The sequence below is a fragment of the Misgurnus anguillicaudatus genome, chromosome 15 (assembly GCF_027580225.2).
Source record: "Misgurnus anguillicaudatus chromosome 15, ASM2758022v2, whole genome shotgun sequence".
Lineage (NCBI taxonomy): Eukaryota > Metazoa > Chordata > Actinopteri > Cypriniformes > Cobitidae > Misgurnus > Misgurnus anguillicaudatus.
In genome coordinates, this window is record NC_073351.2 from 3,626,357 (window position 1) to 3,645,512 (window position 19,156).

General features: G+C 37.8%; 1 protein-coding gene across 3 annotated transcripts in view; it reads right to left on the reverse strand.

Moving 5' to 3' along the window:
- Positions 1–11,711: 11,711 nt before the first annotated feature.
- syt9a (synaptotagmin IXa) overlaps positions 11,712–19,156 on the reverse strand; it is a 47,187-nt gene continuing 39,742 nt past the window's right edge. For 2 of the 3 annotated variants that reach the window (XM_055174533.2, XM_055174532.2), the window contains exons 6-7: positions 18,920–19,049; positions 11,712–12,619 (exon numbers count right to left, since the gene is read on the reverse strand). In XM_055174533.2, the coding sequence (XP_055030508.2) occupies positions 12,551–12,619; positions 18,920–19,049 (199 nt within the window). In that variant the 3' untranslated portion in view covers positions 11,712–12,550. The remainder of the gene's footprint in view (positions 12,620–18,919; positions 19,050–19,156) is intronic. The other variant, XR_008636499.2, reaches the window with a different exon arrangement.

The following is a 19,156-nucleotide window of genomic DNA, read 5'->3' on the forward strand; positions in this document are numbered from 1 at the left end:
TCCTCAATCATCCGTAACTGTTCCTCGTTGTATTGCGGCTCGTACAGGTACCACGACCATCAGATTCGAGCAACAGGTCATCCTGAGCAACAAAATCCCCTTCTGCCATCCGTTTTCAAAACTACACTCTGCCGTCGTGGTTTGTTTTTCTCTGCTTTCTCCACAAAGCAAGATCCAGGATAGCTTAGCTTAGAGAAGATTAAAGATGTCTGACTCTTGTTTTGATTCGGGCTTTTCCAAATGGACTCGCAGTCCAACCCCTATGGGCGGGGAGAAAACATACGGAAGTAGCTCCTAATACTAGCTGTAGTCTTTGCCTCGATCTGGCCAAAATCTCCTCCGATGACGCAAAAATCGTCATTTTGCGTCATCGAAGGACTTTTTTGCACAAGCAGAATACAGATATCTCTCCTCTCACAGGGACATGAGGTAGGGGAACACGGTCATTCAGAAATACTGCCAGGATTCTACTGATACAAAGCTAAATGCTAAATTGGTGAAGTATTCCTTTAAGCTTATAAACTGTATTAGCAATATCATTAACTAGATGGCAAATAACTTCCTTAAGCTAAACTCCAATAAGACAGATAAACTTATTTTGTTCTGAGCAATTCGGTTTAATATGTCAGATTACATCTTGTCTATAGACGGTTGCACTGTTGTCACATCTTCCACAGAGAAGAACCTGAACATTTACAGGTATTTTTTATAGTTTACCCAAGTCCACATTTAAAGACTCTTGATGGCCTCACCAAATATTGGCCACAACTTTCCCAATGGCACACACTAATGCCACGCTCCCCTTACAGGTCTGCCGTACCTGTAAATAAAAGGTTATTTCCAATGCAACATGCACATATTCATATCAGTGCTTGAAATTGATAAAAGTGCCCATACTCCCCATTTCAGGGATGGGGAGGGCATTGTGAAAACCAACAAATATTGTTTTTAGAATTGTAACGTGGATTTAGGCAAGCAAAGGCAACGGATCCATACATAGTGGTGACTTTATTTAACATAAAACAAAGCAAGTAAAAGCATAAATTTAAAATAAAACAAACACAAATCCAAACCAGTGTAGCGACTGAGACAGATCAGACACACAAAAACTACTTATAGTAAAGTCAGGTAAAGTGGGACACTCTTTGGTAAATTGCATTTTAAACAACCTAAATCAGTTCAAATGTATTAAAATAGTTTGGGGCGGTTTCCCGGACCAAGATTAAATTAAAACAGGAGTAGGCCTTAGTCTAGAATAGTTAATCATGGCTTAAAGGAAAAGTATGTAAGAAATTTATATCAATTAATCATAAAATGGCCCTGATGTGTCACTAGACATTAAGAAATCATTTTCATTTCAAATACTTATATCACTGACAACAGTGATCTGGACAGGATATTGTCATTTAAAAAGTGGAGTTGCAGCCCTCAACTGATGTTTATGTTGTCATGTTGTGTATTGACCACCAGTTGGGTGATTGCAATGCCAGTTTTGGCCACAATCCTACATACTGTTCCTTTAATAATGGCTTTCTGAAACACAGATTAAGTATAGATTACGAACACCTGGGGGCCGTTTCAATAAGGAGGTTCAACCAACTCCGAGTTTAAACTTGAACTCTGAGTAGACTTACTCAGAGATGGGAAACTCTGAGTTTTCGGTTACAGAACAGCTGATCTGAGTTAGTTCAATCGACTCTGAGTAGGTTGACTCTGCGTTAAGCGCTTGCACAGCCACAATGAAAAGCCATCATCAGTGGAGCTCAGATATTATGATTTACCATGGCAACAGCACGTGACAAAGAGGTCTTAATCATTTTTACTACTAAAACTGAAAGTGTTACTGCAAGTGTACAGCAACTACGAGGATATATTTGAAAGAAAATAGTTGTTTTTGAAAATTGCTACTCTAGTAAATGCGTACATTTAATTTTTCATCACAGTTAAAATTTCAGGAGTAAATAAACTGAGGACTGTACGTTATTATATTAATTTCCATGCAGATGCAATCCCATGGACAAAAATATGACAGCAGCTCAGCTAAAAATTAAATTAAGCATAATACTGTGGCATATAAGGCTACGAACTTTACAAATGTTTGTCATGAATAAAACAGAAATACGCCGAGCCGGGATTCGACCTCAGATCGCCAACAGTACGGCTGCCCAAACCACTGCACACAGCACTAACCCCTTGTTCAGACAGCCAGCGACGTTATCGTTGTGTGTCGCTTGTCTCTTTCAATGATGCGTTTCTAAATCTGCTTGTCATAAACGAGTACCATCCAAGCCAGTAACTGACGAGAGAAGGATGACGTAAACTCCACTGCTTTGTTCTCATTGGTAGTCGCTCCCGAAAGTCGCTCGACATTTGCATAAAGTTAAACTTTTCTTAACTTTCTCGCGTCGCTGAACACGCCCATACGGTCGCCAACGGTCACTTTCGCTCGTGTCGCCGGAAGTCGCCAGGTTTCAATTGAAATGAATGAGATCGCATCGCTCTGCTACTGCTTGTCGTTGGCTGTCTGAATGGGGCGTAACCACTAGACCAGCGATAAAGATAAGTGCAACCATAAGAAATGTCACGGTAACTTTTAAGATGTAAGAGTAAGAGCACCATAAAGACTGATATTAGTGACATAAGGATATTTATTTTTCTAAAATGACTGCAAAAAAATAATAATTCAGCTCACATAAATGCAAGAGGATATGACAATAATCCACTCGGGGTCTCAAAATCCTCTTGCAACATAAATGTAAATTACTACAAATAAATGCAGCATCATCATCTACAGGATCCTCTATAAAAGCACTTAAAATTTTAGTCACTTAGATGTCTCTGCACCTAAGTATATCAAATTGGCTTTACTAGTCATTTCAATATACTGTTTATTTTTTGTTTAAATTTAAGTGTAATTTATAAAATATATAAAAGCACTAAGGTAAAACGATTTGCACTGGCAATTTAAATATAATTTAAAGACAGCTAAAAACATATTTTACAGTGTACGTAATAAAAATGTGCACAATGAATGAATGTACTAAAGCAACTAACAAGATTAAACACGGCTACTCCTTTAAAAATGGGGAGGAGACCACAAGAAACTGAGTTTACAGGATAAAACCTGCTCCCGACCAGGTTAGGTTCACAGAGCAAGTTACTCCGGAAACAGACTCTGAGTATAAGTTACCTCTCCTTCTGAAACAGGCTTGACTTACCCCGGTGTCTCGGGCTCAACCTACCTCCCATTTTGAAACAGAAAACTCAGAGTTTCCCTCATTTCAGGGTTAACAAACTCAGAGTTTGCACTTAACCTCCTTTCTGAAACGGGCCCCTATGCATACCTTTCAAGTATCCCGTTTTGGCCGGGAAAATCCCGTATTTTACCCTTCTTTCCCGCCGTCCTCCCGTATTAGTATTTTCCCGTAAATCTCCCGTATTTTAACCTGCGTTATTACAAAATAATAATGCAGATTAATAAAAAACATTCCCAATCCCAGATCGCTAAAGATTCACTGATTCCGCTAATCCACTTCGTGTTTTCCCACCCGCTCCGCAGCATCTCTGTGTGCACTCTCTGCCTGGAGAGCGAAGATGACAGTTTCTGTCTGAAGTTTGTTGCATTAACAGGTAGATTTATTACATTATATCAGTTGTTAAACCGCAGAATTACTAATTTGGAAGTTTGTTTATGTATTTCTTTGGTTAATCATTTGCTGTCGGTGTTCTAAAAGTGCTAACAAGTTAGCAAGCAAACAGCAACAAAATATCCACATTATTATCGTTTCAATGCTTGTCTAATGAATTAAATGTTCCCGGTCAGATCTAAGTTAACATAAACACTAAATTTGCTGTTGTTGGCACACTTTGTAGACAAAAAATACAAAAAACACCAATGCCTTCACAAAATAAAGACAGAGAACAGAAAGGGAGGCTGGTATGGGCCACTGCCCCATCCATCTAGCAATTTCATTTTCTAAATGACTGTTCTCATTACAAAGAAAAGTGAATGGTTTATAAATAATTTTGGCATTAAGGTATAATGCAAAATAAGTTAAAATAAGGCTTTTCAGCCTAAGGCCATTGGGTTTTGTACAGATGCAAATTTGTGTGTATAGTATGTACAGTATGAGTGTGACTTATGAAATGTAGTTTTCACAGAGCTGTGTGTTTCACTAGTTTTCTTGCTAATGAATTCGTTTGTTTAGTTAATTTTAACACAATTATCAGCACTAAGTTTTAAAAAATATTATCCGGCCCTCACCAGTCTTACAATGTAAGGAATCCTGGAGCTTGTTTGGGTTGGTGGTGGGACTGTTCGCGGTGGGCGCCGGAAAATTTCCCTTATTTTCAAATCCAAAACTTGACAGGTATGCCCCTATGGAGTCCTCAACTAAAATACACTTGATTAATTTAATACCACCAGTGCAAATCAGGATTAGCTGGATTGAGGTTGCCTATAAAACATGGAATGAACCAAGAAAAGGTTATAATTGTATGCAACTGAGAAGCAAATTGCAATGGAAGTTGAAAAGAGAGTGCGATCAAAGAACTTTTCTGAACATGAGAAAAGTCTTTTAAAGCAAATTGTTTCGAGACATCCTGTTATCGAAGATAAACTGCACACATCAGCTGTTGAATCAATCAAAGAAAAGGAATTCCTGGACATCTATTTGTAATGAATTTAATGCAAATGAACACACATTTACAAGAACAATAAATACAACAACTTCAGGTAAGAATCATTAGTTTTATTGTGGCTTTTTAAAATCACTGTTGTCATTATAATAGTTGTTTAATACAGGTGTTGTGGAAAAAATATCAAAATAAACCTTAAAAAACTGTTGCTGAAGCTCGAAGAGAGAGGTTTAAGACTGGTGGAGGAACTACAAATAAAGACTGTGATGTGTTGGATGAGTTACTGACAGGAATACTGGAGAATCAGCAACCTGTGAAGAACATACCAGAGGATGAACATTGTTTTATTAAGAAAAGATGGATGTTGTGGTGGTTTTAGTAACATACCAGACCAATAAGTACAAATATTTGGTTTTATTATTACACGTATCAGATCTGAGCCGAGCGTTGAAAGTTAAATAATGTAATAAAGATCTATTTAAAGTGGCACAATGCAAAAGCATCCCTCTATGCAAGTCATTCTCTGTGGTTTGTTGTAAATGGCAGCACATCTGGATTGTCATCCTCTTCTATTGGGGGATCTGGGCATCCCTGCTTTTTTAGGTAGTTGTGAAAAACACCTGTTGCAATGATGACAGTACAGCATCTACTTGGTTTGAATCTGAGTGTTTTCCTAAGGCACTGAAAACGACTCTTCCAAACACCAAACATGTGCTCAACTAAACCCCTTGTGTGCATATGAGCCTGGTTGTAGCGCAGTTGTTCAGCTGTTGTTGGGTCCAAGTATGGCGTAAACAAGAAATCCTTCTGAGCTTACCCACTCTCACCAAGCAATATTCCAATATGATCTCTTCTTTCAAATTGAGTATACAGAGATGAGTTGAGGAAAATTTGGGAATCATTTCCACTGTGCAACAATGTTTGAAAACTCTAACTGGGGAGTGCATACACCTTGGACATTTATGGAAAACCAGTTTTTCCACTCCTGTACTCCTCAGCATCTGGAGTAGAGGGACGCTTAACCCCTTTTAATTAAGGTGCATTCAAATGAAGTAACTGATGGTTCGTTTTAGGCTTTGATCTGCTGAATTATAAATCCTGCCATAACTTCATGCTTTATTATTTTCTCTACTCAACCCTATCCAAATGCTGAACTGTACAGTATGTATGCGTGCTTATGTCTAGAGTAGCATATATTTGGTTTGTCAAAAGGTGTGTTCGACATCGGCTGCGGCTGGATGTAACCGATCGGCGAGATTAGCCGTGTGCAGGCGGGGAGGAGCTGAAAACGGGGACGTGAAGTCGGACGCGCTGTGGTTCCCGTAGTTTGCTGCATTTACGTCAGGCATGGCTGATCACGTGCCGTTTGCTTGCTTAATCGCATTAAACATGATTTGTAACATGTAAACTACATAAAAAGTGAATTATACTGCTTTGAATGTCCGTGTATGAGCATGAGTGGAACTGAAGAGGCTTACATCATCTGTTTTTACAAGAATAAAGTTTAACATAAGCATATATTATTTAAATACCAATGTATGGGGTCTACGTTTTTTATCCATTTTGTTTTGATGAAGATGACACAATATAACATCGCGACTACATGAAAATAGCTTTAACTGTTATAAAAATACAGATTTGTGAGCATTTGTGGAACTGAGGGCGTGAAAATAAACACGAAATACACGTGATTGTTGTCATGTGGTGAATCCGACCAATCGTGAAACAGCTGTGTCGTCATTACAGCCCGTGCAGCTCCTCTTCGCAAACTGCGCTGGCTAACTCAGGCGGCTGATCTCGAACCGCTCTCGCGATACTTAAAAACCATATGACACAGTCACGTGCCTGCAGCGCCAAAAATACTAACCGGAATGCACTGCTTCAAGTCAGCTGCCGATAGGTCTGCGTAGCGCCGCATGAAGTCGAACACACCTACAGTCTGATTTGTATCACATGTGATGTTGTTGTAGTAGTTTATGCACATAACCTGGAGTCACTAATCATTGAAAATTATCCCTACCTGTTCTTAAAGCTGTTGGATCAATTGTAGGATATTCATGTCCTACATCAAGAGAGTTGTATCCTATTATAGTCTAGTCAGTGTTTTACTAAACATTCGCTGAACAAATATAGGTCAGACACTTGACAGATTTGAGATTCAAGATTTTCTGATTTATTTGATCCACATACTTGTATTTGATCACTATTATAAGTACTTTAGTTTTGAGCTAATGTTTGTTGTCCTCAAACAGGGATTATGGAGAATGTTTAAAGTATTACTAATTAATATATGAATTATCATAATGAGACTACAATGTTTAAAACAACATTGTTATAAGTTCCTCATTTAAATTCACTACACCAGAAACAGCCACGTGCACCGACTGACAAAAAACAAAGGAAACACTAGGGCTACTGCATATATACACACATGGGTAAACAAGATAACAAGACACACCTGAGCAGACAATTACAAAGAACCAATGAACAAAAGAACTACAAACAACTACAGACATGGATGACAATAGACAACTTCAAAATAAGAGACTTGGACTGGGGAAACACAAGACAAGACTGTGACAAAAATAGGCCAGACAGGAACAATACATACCTATCTACACTGCTTATCAAGTCACTGAATTTATTCAAATCAATTTAATGAATCAGATCATATTCATTATATTAGACAAACTTTATATTATTGTAATTGTCTAGATTGGCAATATATTTAAGGATCCTCGACATTGGAACAGTCCTTCGACGGATGTCGATGACGTAGCATGCTCGAAATTCTGGCTTCCGAGGATCCTTCCTTGACATTGAGAAAAAGCCACTTTGGTATTGTAAGATGGCAGTGCAATTGCTTCGATAGCTATCCACAAGTTTCCCATAAGGCGTTGCATAAAAAGTGGGTGTGTCTTCCGGTTCAAAGTAAACAAGCAGGATGTGACACTCATTCATTTAAGACTTAGCGATCCAAAACGAAATGAGGACACAACTTTAACGAACTTTAAAAAGGAGAAATAACAATACCTTTACCCTCCACAATGTATGCTTGGGAGGATGATGTAAAGTGGCCTCGTGTCATGCACGGTAGCATTTTTAGCTATTTTGTATAGATTAATAGCCTGTGATGGTAAGGCACTGTGCAATATCAAAAGCTCAAATGACTATCAGTATCTTTACAATGATAAAGTCAATTGGGTGTTATTCAAGGATGTCAGCAAGTACCTTATGTATCTAAAAGTGGACACTGAGCCAAGTCAGAGCCTACACATATCACATCATAAGTCCTGGGTGCTAGCATCCATTACAGGTGAAGTACAGACAGCGGGTTGTTCAAGTATTGCAGGCTGAGGGTGCCCTTTAGTCACGCAGCAGCACTTTTGTGAAAGGTCACAAAAAATAGTATCATTAAGGGCACGAACATTGTTTATTGTATTATGATATTATTGTAATAAATGTTAACTGGGTGTCAATCATGTTCTGCAAATGTTGCTTCACAGTGCCTTCACTTAAAGAGCCCCTATTACATTGCTAAAAAACTTTTTTATTTGTGAATTTGTATAATACAATGTGTTCGCATGGTTTATGGTTTAAAGAACACATTTTCTCCATACCGTACATTGCTGCTCCATAAATCCCTGTCGTCAAAACAGATAAGGTAAGGATACTAAAACATTAAAACCATGTCTACATTTGTGATGGTTGAAACGACAAACAACAAGCACTACTCTGCACTGCTCAAAACTTGTGTTTGTATCCTGGTTTAGTCAGTAGTAAATTCTTTAAATAAGAAAACATAAACAACTTACAGGCTGTGAGTCAGAAGCAGGCGGGATTATGATAATGATGGTCGTGTCCACGTCAACAGGCCCAAGAAGTAAACTATTGCCTAAAATCAGTGTGTTTGTTGTAGTCCAAGAAAAGGGATTTACGTGTCATTGTTTACTTTGAGATTTGTACCTTTTACATACTGTTAACATGCACTAATACACACATACACCCCAAAGGAAATGTAAAATTATGAATTGGATAATTGGTGCTCTTTAAAATCTTTAATCTAAGCTTGTTGGATGATAAAATGTGCTGCCCAGTTATTAAGTCAGCCTCATCTGCACCATGCAGCACGACCTACCAAAGCATTTATTAAGAGTTACATGAAGATCGTGAGACAGCGTGATTATTGACAGGATGATGCTGGAGCCAAAAGCGCATTGTTTGTTAAAAGTTTTATTTCTTTGTTGTCTTGTTTGAAGCAGATGTGCCTGACTTTATAACTGTGAATCTTGTGCTGTTGGCAAGTGATGTCATAGACCAAACCAACCATAATGACATTAATTAAATACTATTTTCATTATTGACTACTATCAATTAATATATCAATAATTCCAGCCCTACATGGAAAAAAATAAGTGTTTATTCTCATGTTCTTCATTTAAATTCAATTAATTGTCTATATTTGGGTGGTACTTATGTTCATATAGGCTGCATTTACACTTCAAATCTTAATGCATAGATCAGATCTTTTGACCATATCCATTTTTTTGTCCTGCCTGTTTACACATACTTTTGACATGCCTCATATCCGATGTTTACATTAAACTCCCGCCCAGACAGAATGTAAGCTTAACTGGGCATAGTGTTAGCTATCTAACGCTAATATCATCACTTATTTAAAGTAAAGGCCATTGTTAATGATTACCTTCAGCATGATTATCATCCACACTGTCTCTCTGTCATCACGTCTTCTTCTGAAAAAACTGTAAAAATTCACATTTGGAAGTGGCTCAGATTGCATAAGAAAAAATGGGATCTCTGCAAGTTTTTTGTGTTTACACACATGCATCGATATCCGATCTGTTTCAGATGTGAGCACTAAATCTGTTTTTATTTTTGTGACAATGTAAATGCAGCCATAGTGACAAGATTTACACTGATTTGGTGATAAAATGGAGGGCTTCATTTTTGACAATACATTTTTGTCAGAAGCATTGTTTTAGCATGTTTGCTCCCTTGTACTAAGTGTGATAGACCCCTGTCAAATGAGTGAGAGGTTTCCAAAAAAACAGATGATAGCTCTGACATCCACTGCTAAAATTCAGTTGTTTGGAGAAGGCCTTCAAGAATAACCCTGCTTCTAAATTACAAGTGTGAAGGGCTATTATGGCTACCTTCAAGCCTATCAAGTCAAGTGATGATTGGTTGATCAGAATGTAATGAATGATGTGGCATTTAGTATTCCTAGTAGAACTTACACTATGGCTTTCATTTCCCTGAAATAGGAAGGAAATGCTGCGGCTCATTGCTATAACTCCTTGTGCTTGTAGTGCTCGTATCACTTTTTTCTGCTCATCTCTTGTCGCCTATAAGACGGATTCATTTCAGATGTTTTTAGATGCCTAAAAACTATTTTCTTTAATATTTCCTAAAATATTTTCTGTTAACATTAATAAATGCCTTAGCTTACATGAACTATGATTTAAGACTAAGTTGTTCAACATTTACTAATCTTTGTTAATGTTTAAATAATGGCAACACGGGTATTCATGGGGCATTTACAATCACAACTTTCATTTTATAATAATAATAATTCCTTGCATTTATATAGCGCTTTTCTCTGTACTCAAAGCGCTTTACATATGAATGGGAAAATCTCCTCAACCACCACCAATGTTCAGCATCCACCTGGATGATGCGACGGCAGCCATATTGCGCCAGAACGCCCACCACACACCAGCTTATTAGTGGAGACATCTAATAACAAATTAGTAAATGCTTAAAATAACATGAACTAAGATTAATAAATGCTAGACATTTTGTTGGGTAACACTTTATTTTACGGTGTCTTTGTTACACATGCTACATGTAATTATTATAGTAATAACAGTTAATTATGCATAATTACATGTAACTAACCCTAAACCAAACCCTAATCCTAACCCCCTAGAGTAAGTACATGTTGTTAGTTATTATTACTTAGTACTTAAATGTATAATTACACTGTAACAGTGATACTGTAAAATAAAGTGTGACCCTTTATTGTTAGTTCATGTTAGCTAATGCATTAATTAATTGTTAACTAATACAGTCTTGTTGTAAATTGCTACCACATTATTCAATTTCTGTACCTGAAAACTACAGGTCAACCTGAAAAATTGATAATTTCTACATTTACATGCCAATAAGTTTGTGAGATTAAATGGTATAAATTAGATAATTAACCAGCACATTATGTAAATAATTAGATTCACTTCCCACAAATTTTAATCACTTACCATCCTTAGTTTATGTCTTTTGCTTGGATGTGTCAGTAATAAATGCTACTAATTGTAGTAATCTAGCATTTTTTGTATAGACAACATGTACTACAATAGTTTGAAATTTACCAATTTATGGTGTTGTTAAAGGCGGGGTGCATGATTTTTGAAAAACACTTTGGAAAAGGTAGTTGGGCCGAATACCAAAACACACTTGTAGCCAATCAGCAGTAAGTGCATCTACTAGGGCTGGGACAATGCGTTGACGTCATCGATGACGTCGATGCAAAAAATACATTGACGCAAAATATGTGTGTCGATTCGTCAGACCCAAATTGGAGGCGCCGTAGAGTAGTAGCAATGTGAGTGGCTCCAGTCCACGCCAGTTTCACACAGCAAGTGTGAGTAGTGCGTGAGCGGCGCATGTTTGCAAGTTGACAAGCATGCACCCCGCCGCATGAGCAGCGCAAACTCGCGACGCTGTAGCAGCAGTGCTGCGATTGTTTCTGCGTCGGTTCTATTTTTGCTGCGCTGCTCACGCGCAATTAAAGTGACAGTGCTTTGTTCAGTGCTTTGGACCAGCTTGTCTAATACATGCTTTGGCGTAATACCATGTTGAAATAATTGGGGTGAGCGTGGTACAAACGGCAATACCGTTTGTGTTTAAATAAATCATCCTTCCCTGCTATAAAGATATCGAAACCCATACACTGTTATAACAGGACATCTCATTTGTAACTGCTTGCACAGAACAAGAAGTTTTACACGTCTGTATGTTTCAATATTAATTGAAATTAAGATACTGACAGCATGTACATCATAAATAATACTATTTACTCATGTAAATGTAACAAATCTTTATAAATCCCATCTGATAACACACCAGAACTGAAATGTTGTATGTTTCAGCTGTTCATATGTAAAAAAGTTTACATTGTAAATAAACCTAACAGTATCGATCCAAACATAAAACAAAGTACATTGCTGGAACCACATTGTACCTGTAAATACTGTAGAAATCAGATTTTATATAAGTAATGGAGAAACTTATTTAAAGAATCCTGTTTTTTTTTAAGAAATACATTTTTCATAACATGAGAAATAACATTTTACTTGCAAAGTCTTCAAACAGTTCACCACCAAGACTCTTTATGACAAAATTCACAGAGCATTTCAAACAGAAACGGAGAACATCTTGAACTGTACCACATCGAAACACACACCCATGCGCTGTGATGAGGAAAGGAGTAAATAAACACAAAGAGGGAAAATCACATTCTGACCAAGAGATTGTTGAGTGATACATCGACACTCCATTTAAAAACATGTACCAGGACTGATTTAGAAAACACTTGCACCTTGGAGAACATGAAAATACTCTTTTCCACTTTTATATTTTCTTTTCCATTTCACCATGAGTAGCACAAAATAACCATACAGTATGTGACCACCCAACATGCATCTGAAACATTCAGTATCCCCCATGCAGAACTTCCAGATGCACAGGTAGAAAATGACGTGGCGTTCTCTTTGTTGTGAGCAACGGCCATCTGGAGGTTTCTGTTCTTGGACCTCTGGATCCCAGAGTAAAACATCTTGCACATGAATCATCTCCTCCTGTTGTAGGTCTGAAGGTCATAGGTGTCTTCAGGCTATGGAGATGGAGGGGCCTTCAGGGAATTACAGGAGCCCCCCTGACTTCCACCTCCAGTACTGTGATACTGCAAAGATCAAAAGAGAACAAGTCCTAGTCCCCCTCCTTCCTTTCCGAAATCTCTCAGAAGCTGTTTATACCTGCTATTAAAATACGTTTTGGTTGATCGGATCACAAGTGGGCGAGAGAGACACACTCACATTTACACCTGCTATTTTCATCCGTCTCTTCTGTTCACTTTGCACTTCTGTTCTTATTACTGAGGGGGTGGTCTGTGGGCGAGTCTGTCTGATTTGATTTAAACGTGTGCTGGGGTTTAAATTCATGTGAACTAATATTATCAGAGTCCGCTGTTTGTTTTGTTATTAAACATGCTGCCCAGAGTTTTGCAGAGGTATATAGAGACATAACCTGAAAACCACGCCCACCGGGGGGAAAGCAATACATATGTCTACATTGACTGCATTGCAAGAGGCCGCCTCCTTGTCATTTCTGGCTTGTAACAAAAAACAGAATAATGCCTTATAGCTGATGTGTGACAGGGTGTACAGCTAACAAGCCAAAATTTATAAGCTGTCAACCCCAAAAAAACGAGCGTTTAAAGACACAAAAGTGGAAACAGGCAACTTTTCATAGTACCACTATTAGTAGAACTGCGCCCACTAGAGGGAAACGTAGTCGGCAATCCACTTTTTTCTCCTTAAAGGCTGAGCCTATGTTTACATTAATGCGTTTATCCTTTAAAACGCGTTACTTTTGCTACGTTTACGCCTTTCATCTACACTACACCACCGTTTTCGACCCTCATAAACGTAGTCGTTCGCAAACGCTGAAGACCCTGTTTTAGTTTGAGAACTCAGACGTTGCGCTGCAGTGTAAATGAACGTAGACGGAGTCTTCTGTAAATGAACAGCTGATGTTAACGTGACAGCGCATCATTTAAAAAATAAAAATTATTTTATTCAGGTAAATGGAGGTTTGCAACGGAGGTTTTGCCTTAAATACTAAACATCTACCAACCAGCTATTATAAACGCTAAATCGGATTGTTTTAACATGTATCCTTATAGATAATGTCTGTTTTATATTTATGTTTGAGTATTGTTGGGTTTGAATATTGTTAATGTTGTTTATGTTTTGTTTAAATTTACTTAGCTTATTACGAAAGATAGACTGTAATTTTAAACACCATATAGGGTGTTGTAAAGGCCAATATAAAGGGAGAATTGTAATGGGCCAGACATTATTTTCGAGTTTAGTTTAAGTTTTGTTTGCTACTTTAAAATGAATTTCGTTTTAATATAATTTGTCTCTTAATTTTAATCGATGTTTTGTTGATAAGTTTTGTGAATATAAATTCATAAAAACAATAAACTCAACGTCATTAATATTTAAGCTCGTTTAGCCGCTTGCGCTTTTAGCTATTTCTGTGTTGCGCTGCTAGCAGAGGACGTGCACGGACCTCGCACAATTTTAAAAATTAATGCAATAAGCATTTCTGTAGGCTGAAGCTATACTTCACCTCTTACTATGTTTGATTGAAGTTTGCATTTGCTGAAATTTATTTTTGCTTCAAGTTTGTTTAGTACTGTTCACTCGAATGCTTTCTTTTTAAATCATAAAGACCTTTCTGTTTGGTTTATAACATCAACATTAACCTATTAATCATATTAATATGTTGTAGGGGGGAGCTAGAACAGTATAAGACTTTCCCAAACACATTTTTATAGGTTCAAAAATAGTGTCTGTTGTAGTTGCCAGCAAAAAACCCAGGTATAAATTTTTGTCAATATCGCACACCCCTAGGCTGCCTAAATGCACAAAGGTAAGCAATTATTAGAGTAATAAGTTATTTTACACTTTTATGCGCATACCCAGTTATGTGATTGGTCATGTTTCATACGTTTATGGTGGTGTATAGTGTGGATGAAGATTCTTTTAAAAATGCCAATATAAACGAGGATTGTTTTCATTTTAAAATGCCGTTTTAAAACGCAAATGCTCTAATATAAACAGGGCCTGAGTTTTATAGCTCGACAGCTTATAAAAACGTATTTCTGTTTTTTGGCTTGTTAGCTGTACACATTGTCACACAGCAGCTCCTAGGCACTATTCTGTTTTTTGTTACAAGCCAGAAATGACAAGGAGGCGGCCTCAAGGAACACAAAGTGAATGGAGATGGTTGGATCGCGTTCCCCTGGTGGGTGCCGCTTTCAAATTAGCACAACTGCGCTCTGTCTCTATGTAAGAGCTTTCTCTGATATTACAGAGTGAATGATAAAATAAGCTTGCACAACTTTCAAACACCAGACGCGAAAGAGGCGGCAAGCGCGAGTGATTTACATGTTAAGTCAATGAAAAAAAATGCGAATAGGCGCAGTATGCGCGAATGGCGCGTTCCATGCAGATGGCGCGTTCCATGCAGATTGCGTATTGACGCGTGATCCGTGCAAGTTCAAAAATCGAAGGAGCTTGCTCTAACAGTGACGTGATTACAGGAAGTGAGCGGAGGCAGAAAAACAAAACAACAATGCAGGACAATCATCATCGCTACACGAGACATCTTCATAATTTTACAGGAATTAAAAGGATCTTGTTTGGAAGAAAGTGAGTGAGGAGGTTGAACAATCTGGTAAGTTTACTCAATTTGAGCTATGAAAGACCCTACCATGACGCAAATTTATGCGTGAATGTCTTGAATGACTATTTCACGCGCGATTGAAGAGTTCAAGTGTCCAACTATGCACAAATATCGTGTTTTTGCCTTCTCCTCCGCGTCTGGTGTGAACGCACAGTAAAGGTCATGTCCTATGTTAAAAAATTCTGCTTGGTACATCAAATTAGATCAATAGGCAGAGAGTATGCAGTGTTTTGTGGTTGTTTGAACGCATTCGACCACATGCGCGTCTACACCACAATCAGCTTCCGACTACCTCAATGTGATTGAAAGTGGACAAGCTTAAAACGTTTTACACCCCATTTACATCTGTATAGCATCGTCCACTTGTGATCCGACTGACAAAAACCTATCTTAATACCAGGCACAAACAGCCTCTCAGTCATATGTACTTATTGCTTTGACAGCAATCAATTGTACATGTACAAAAATACTAAAGTATAAAGTATAAATACTAGAGTAGTGAGTAAACTACTTTACTTCAAATCAAACCATATTGTACGTTTACAGAGCATTATGTTTATTTAATGTTTTTTTTTGGTTGCTTGAATTCTTTTAAATTCCTCACTGGATACCCCCTGTTACTATGCCCTGCTATGTGTCTATGCTGTTCACGCATTTGTCTAAAGTGACATTCATTACACCACACATTGTATCAGTATGTGTGTTTCCTGTGATCAAACCCATGGCCATTAGTGCTGCTAACGCAGTGCTCGTTTGCACATTTTCACTTCATATAGTCTGCAAATAATGTGTAGGTCTTACCTTTAGTTTTTTTTTCTTACCTAATGCAGCGCAGAAATGATGAACCCACATGTACTGTCCACTGTTTTAATTTACTTACATTAAATGACAGACACGTTCTTATGGACATAATTTGTTATTCTGTGTCGTGATGAAGACAGAAATATTATGACGTGCCTGTATTGTTTTTATATGCTGCTGTCGTATTATTTGAGCTGTTTCTGGATGAAGGCAGACTGCTGATAGCGAGTCGTGTTGACAGAGTTCAGGAAAAAATTCCCTTATATCCAGTTTAAAATGAATTTGTGCTTAAGACGCGTGACAAAAACACAATTGCACTTCAGTTTGTGCGATATACATGCGATTGAAGTGTTTACATGGCCGCATACTGCGATTAAAAACGGCATACACCAGCTGTTTTAATACGATTATACTTACTGAGATTATGTACTTAATCACATTATTTTTATCGGAGTATTGTGTTTACATGAGGTATAATCGCAATATCGCCAAAATCCCATTATAATGGCATTATGAGGGTACATGTAAACATGGTCATTGTCACAGTTCTCTACACCTCAGCCTTTAAAAACCATCTGCTGTGAGAGAGAAATGATTTGTTTGCTCCCTGCAGTGTCACATATGACAGCACACTATACATTTTAAATCTCTAGACAATGCTTTTACAGATAGTAAGAATTTTAACCTTTCCCTAACAGCTGTTACTGTCTGACTATGTCTTTAAATTTCCCCATGTGAATTATGTTTTTAAGACACAAATACCAAGACAACAGACACAAGAAAGAAACTATTGTTGTTGTTGATTTATGGGGTGGGGATGGGTTGTGTTTGTGCATGAGCAGTGGCGTGTTTACCCACCACGCAAACCACGCAATTGCGTGGGGCCTCGCGGGCTAGGGGGGCCCCCTACTGGCCACAAGGTGTGCGAAAGTATGTACGTTTATTCAGACCCAAATCTAAGGTACGGATAAAGCACGTGTGAGCAAGAGATGTGCAAGTATGCACGCAGAATAATATATGGGCGCATCCTCGCGAGGGCACATATAGGCTACTTCATGAGCGAACTCTACGGGACAGTGCACCTCTGCACAGTGCTCACAAAAGCAGCCACACAAGTGCTGGAATGAGCGCTTGCTCGACTCTCTCTGTGCTCTCGTAACTGCACAACATTCACTCGATGATCAAGTTTACTTTAAAGACTTTGGGCTTCACACTTGTGATTGGTGGTTTGGTTTGATCAGTGACACGCATCTTTTGTTCCACACTCATACAGGTATAAACATGATAAAGACACCACGCAGGGGTTTAAATCATGTATAAAATACATAAGTCATATTCTGTATCTCATCATTGTCATTAAAATCTCATCTTTAGTGTATGTCTAGTCTATATGCTTGTTGTATCTCACAGTAAGTTTGTTTTTGCAATATGAACATGAGAGTTATGTGATTCCCATCCATAAATTCAAGCAATAACCAACTTACAATATTGTTTGCTGGTGTTTGTTAGTTCAGTTTGTTATATCAGTCTGAATAATAATCTGCTTCCTATTTTTCCTCATTTAGTTTTTTAGTAAGATGTCAGAAACTGTAGTTGCAGTATTAATGGCATTGTTTTAAATACATCCTATAAGACATTTGCAAGCAAAAGATATATCTGAGAGGGGTGCGAAAAAATTTTTTTAAACCAAGAATTTTTGTCATACCAAACTGTAACAATTTAGTGTTATTTTAAGCAGTGTAAAACAAAATAAACCCAGTTTATATATATCTCACTTAATTCTATATACTGAATATTATTGTTGTGCAATTCATTTGAAAAACCTTGGGCAATGCTGAGGCATGGGGGGCCTTGGTTCTTGGACTTTGCATAGGGCCCCCAAAATGGAGTGTTCTGAATTTAGTTCACATGACGAGAGAGACATGTTGCTTAATAATAAATTATACTAGTAAACATTTGAAGTGGATCAAAACTAGAGCCCGACCGATAAAGGATTTTGAAGGCTGTTTTTTCCGTTTTTTAAAAATATTAATTTATCGTCCATTATGAATGCCGATACCGATAGTTTGGAATATCGCTAATATCGGCCGGCCGATATATCGGTCGGGCTCTAATCAAAACCTCATATAAAAGTGGTCTTGAAACCAATACCCATTCTCGTCTTTGGACAACTTTGATAAACTTTGAAGTACTAAGCGCCATGTCAGGGTCTGAGCTTGTCCGATTGCTACAGGTGTTTTCTTGCTGCTCAAAATGGATTTAAACATGGACAGGTGCTCTTTTATTGTCAATGACATTAATTAGGTAATGCTTAAAGGCGGAGATCTGAAACTGTTAAGCTGTGTACGATTTTTTATTAACATGTGATTTACAGATTTCACATCTGAAAGTGAGGTGTACGCGCGTTTTCTGTGAATATGTTCATTTTTTTGAACTAAACATATGCGCTTTTGAGAAATGATCGTAAGATCAAATTAAAAACATTTCTACACAGCATTTTATAAATGAAGCCCATTCCAAGTAATTTCCTAGACACAATATTTGGACAAATTATTTTTCTCATATACAGTCTTACCAGTTCTTTTTTATTTAGGGCTTTACTTTTAACAATAGGTACTGTATTTTTTAACATAGGTACTGGACAATGCGTCAAGGTAGATGATGCAATGTTTATCATGTTGCCGTCAACCATAGTAATAAGTTTAGTGGGCTAAAACCTAAACAATGTCTCTGGACTTTTTTGCCAAAAGCAGCACAACCCTCTGTTGTGGACTGGCAATCTGAAGCACCAGGAGTTTTCCCCGGTGTGTCGCCTCAGGAATGTGATCAGACCGGGGAAACCGGGATGCGATGTAGGGGTAAGGGGTAGACATGGGATTGCGCCTAAGTATGTTTTAACAATGGAGAAAATCAGCATCACTCCTACCTCAACAAGAGGGTGCCAGTGTGCAATGGGTTTGCGTGGGTAAGTCAGCATCTCATTCCAGTGTTCTCTGCCCAAACCCTCAGCATCATTACCTACTCGACACACTCCTATGACCTCATTGTGACCTACACTGTGAAAAAAGCCAAAGACTCATATTACTTTATGGGAATATTCTCCTACTAATCTTGTAAACAACAGTGAAAGACGAAAGAAGCAGGTGAACAAAATATTCTAAAG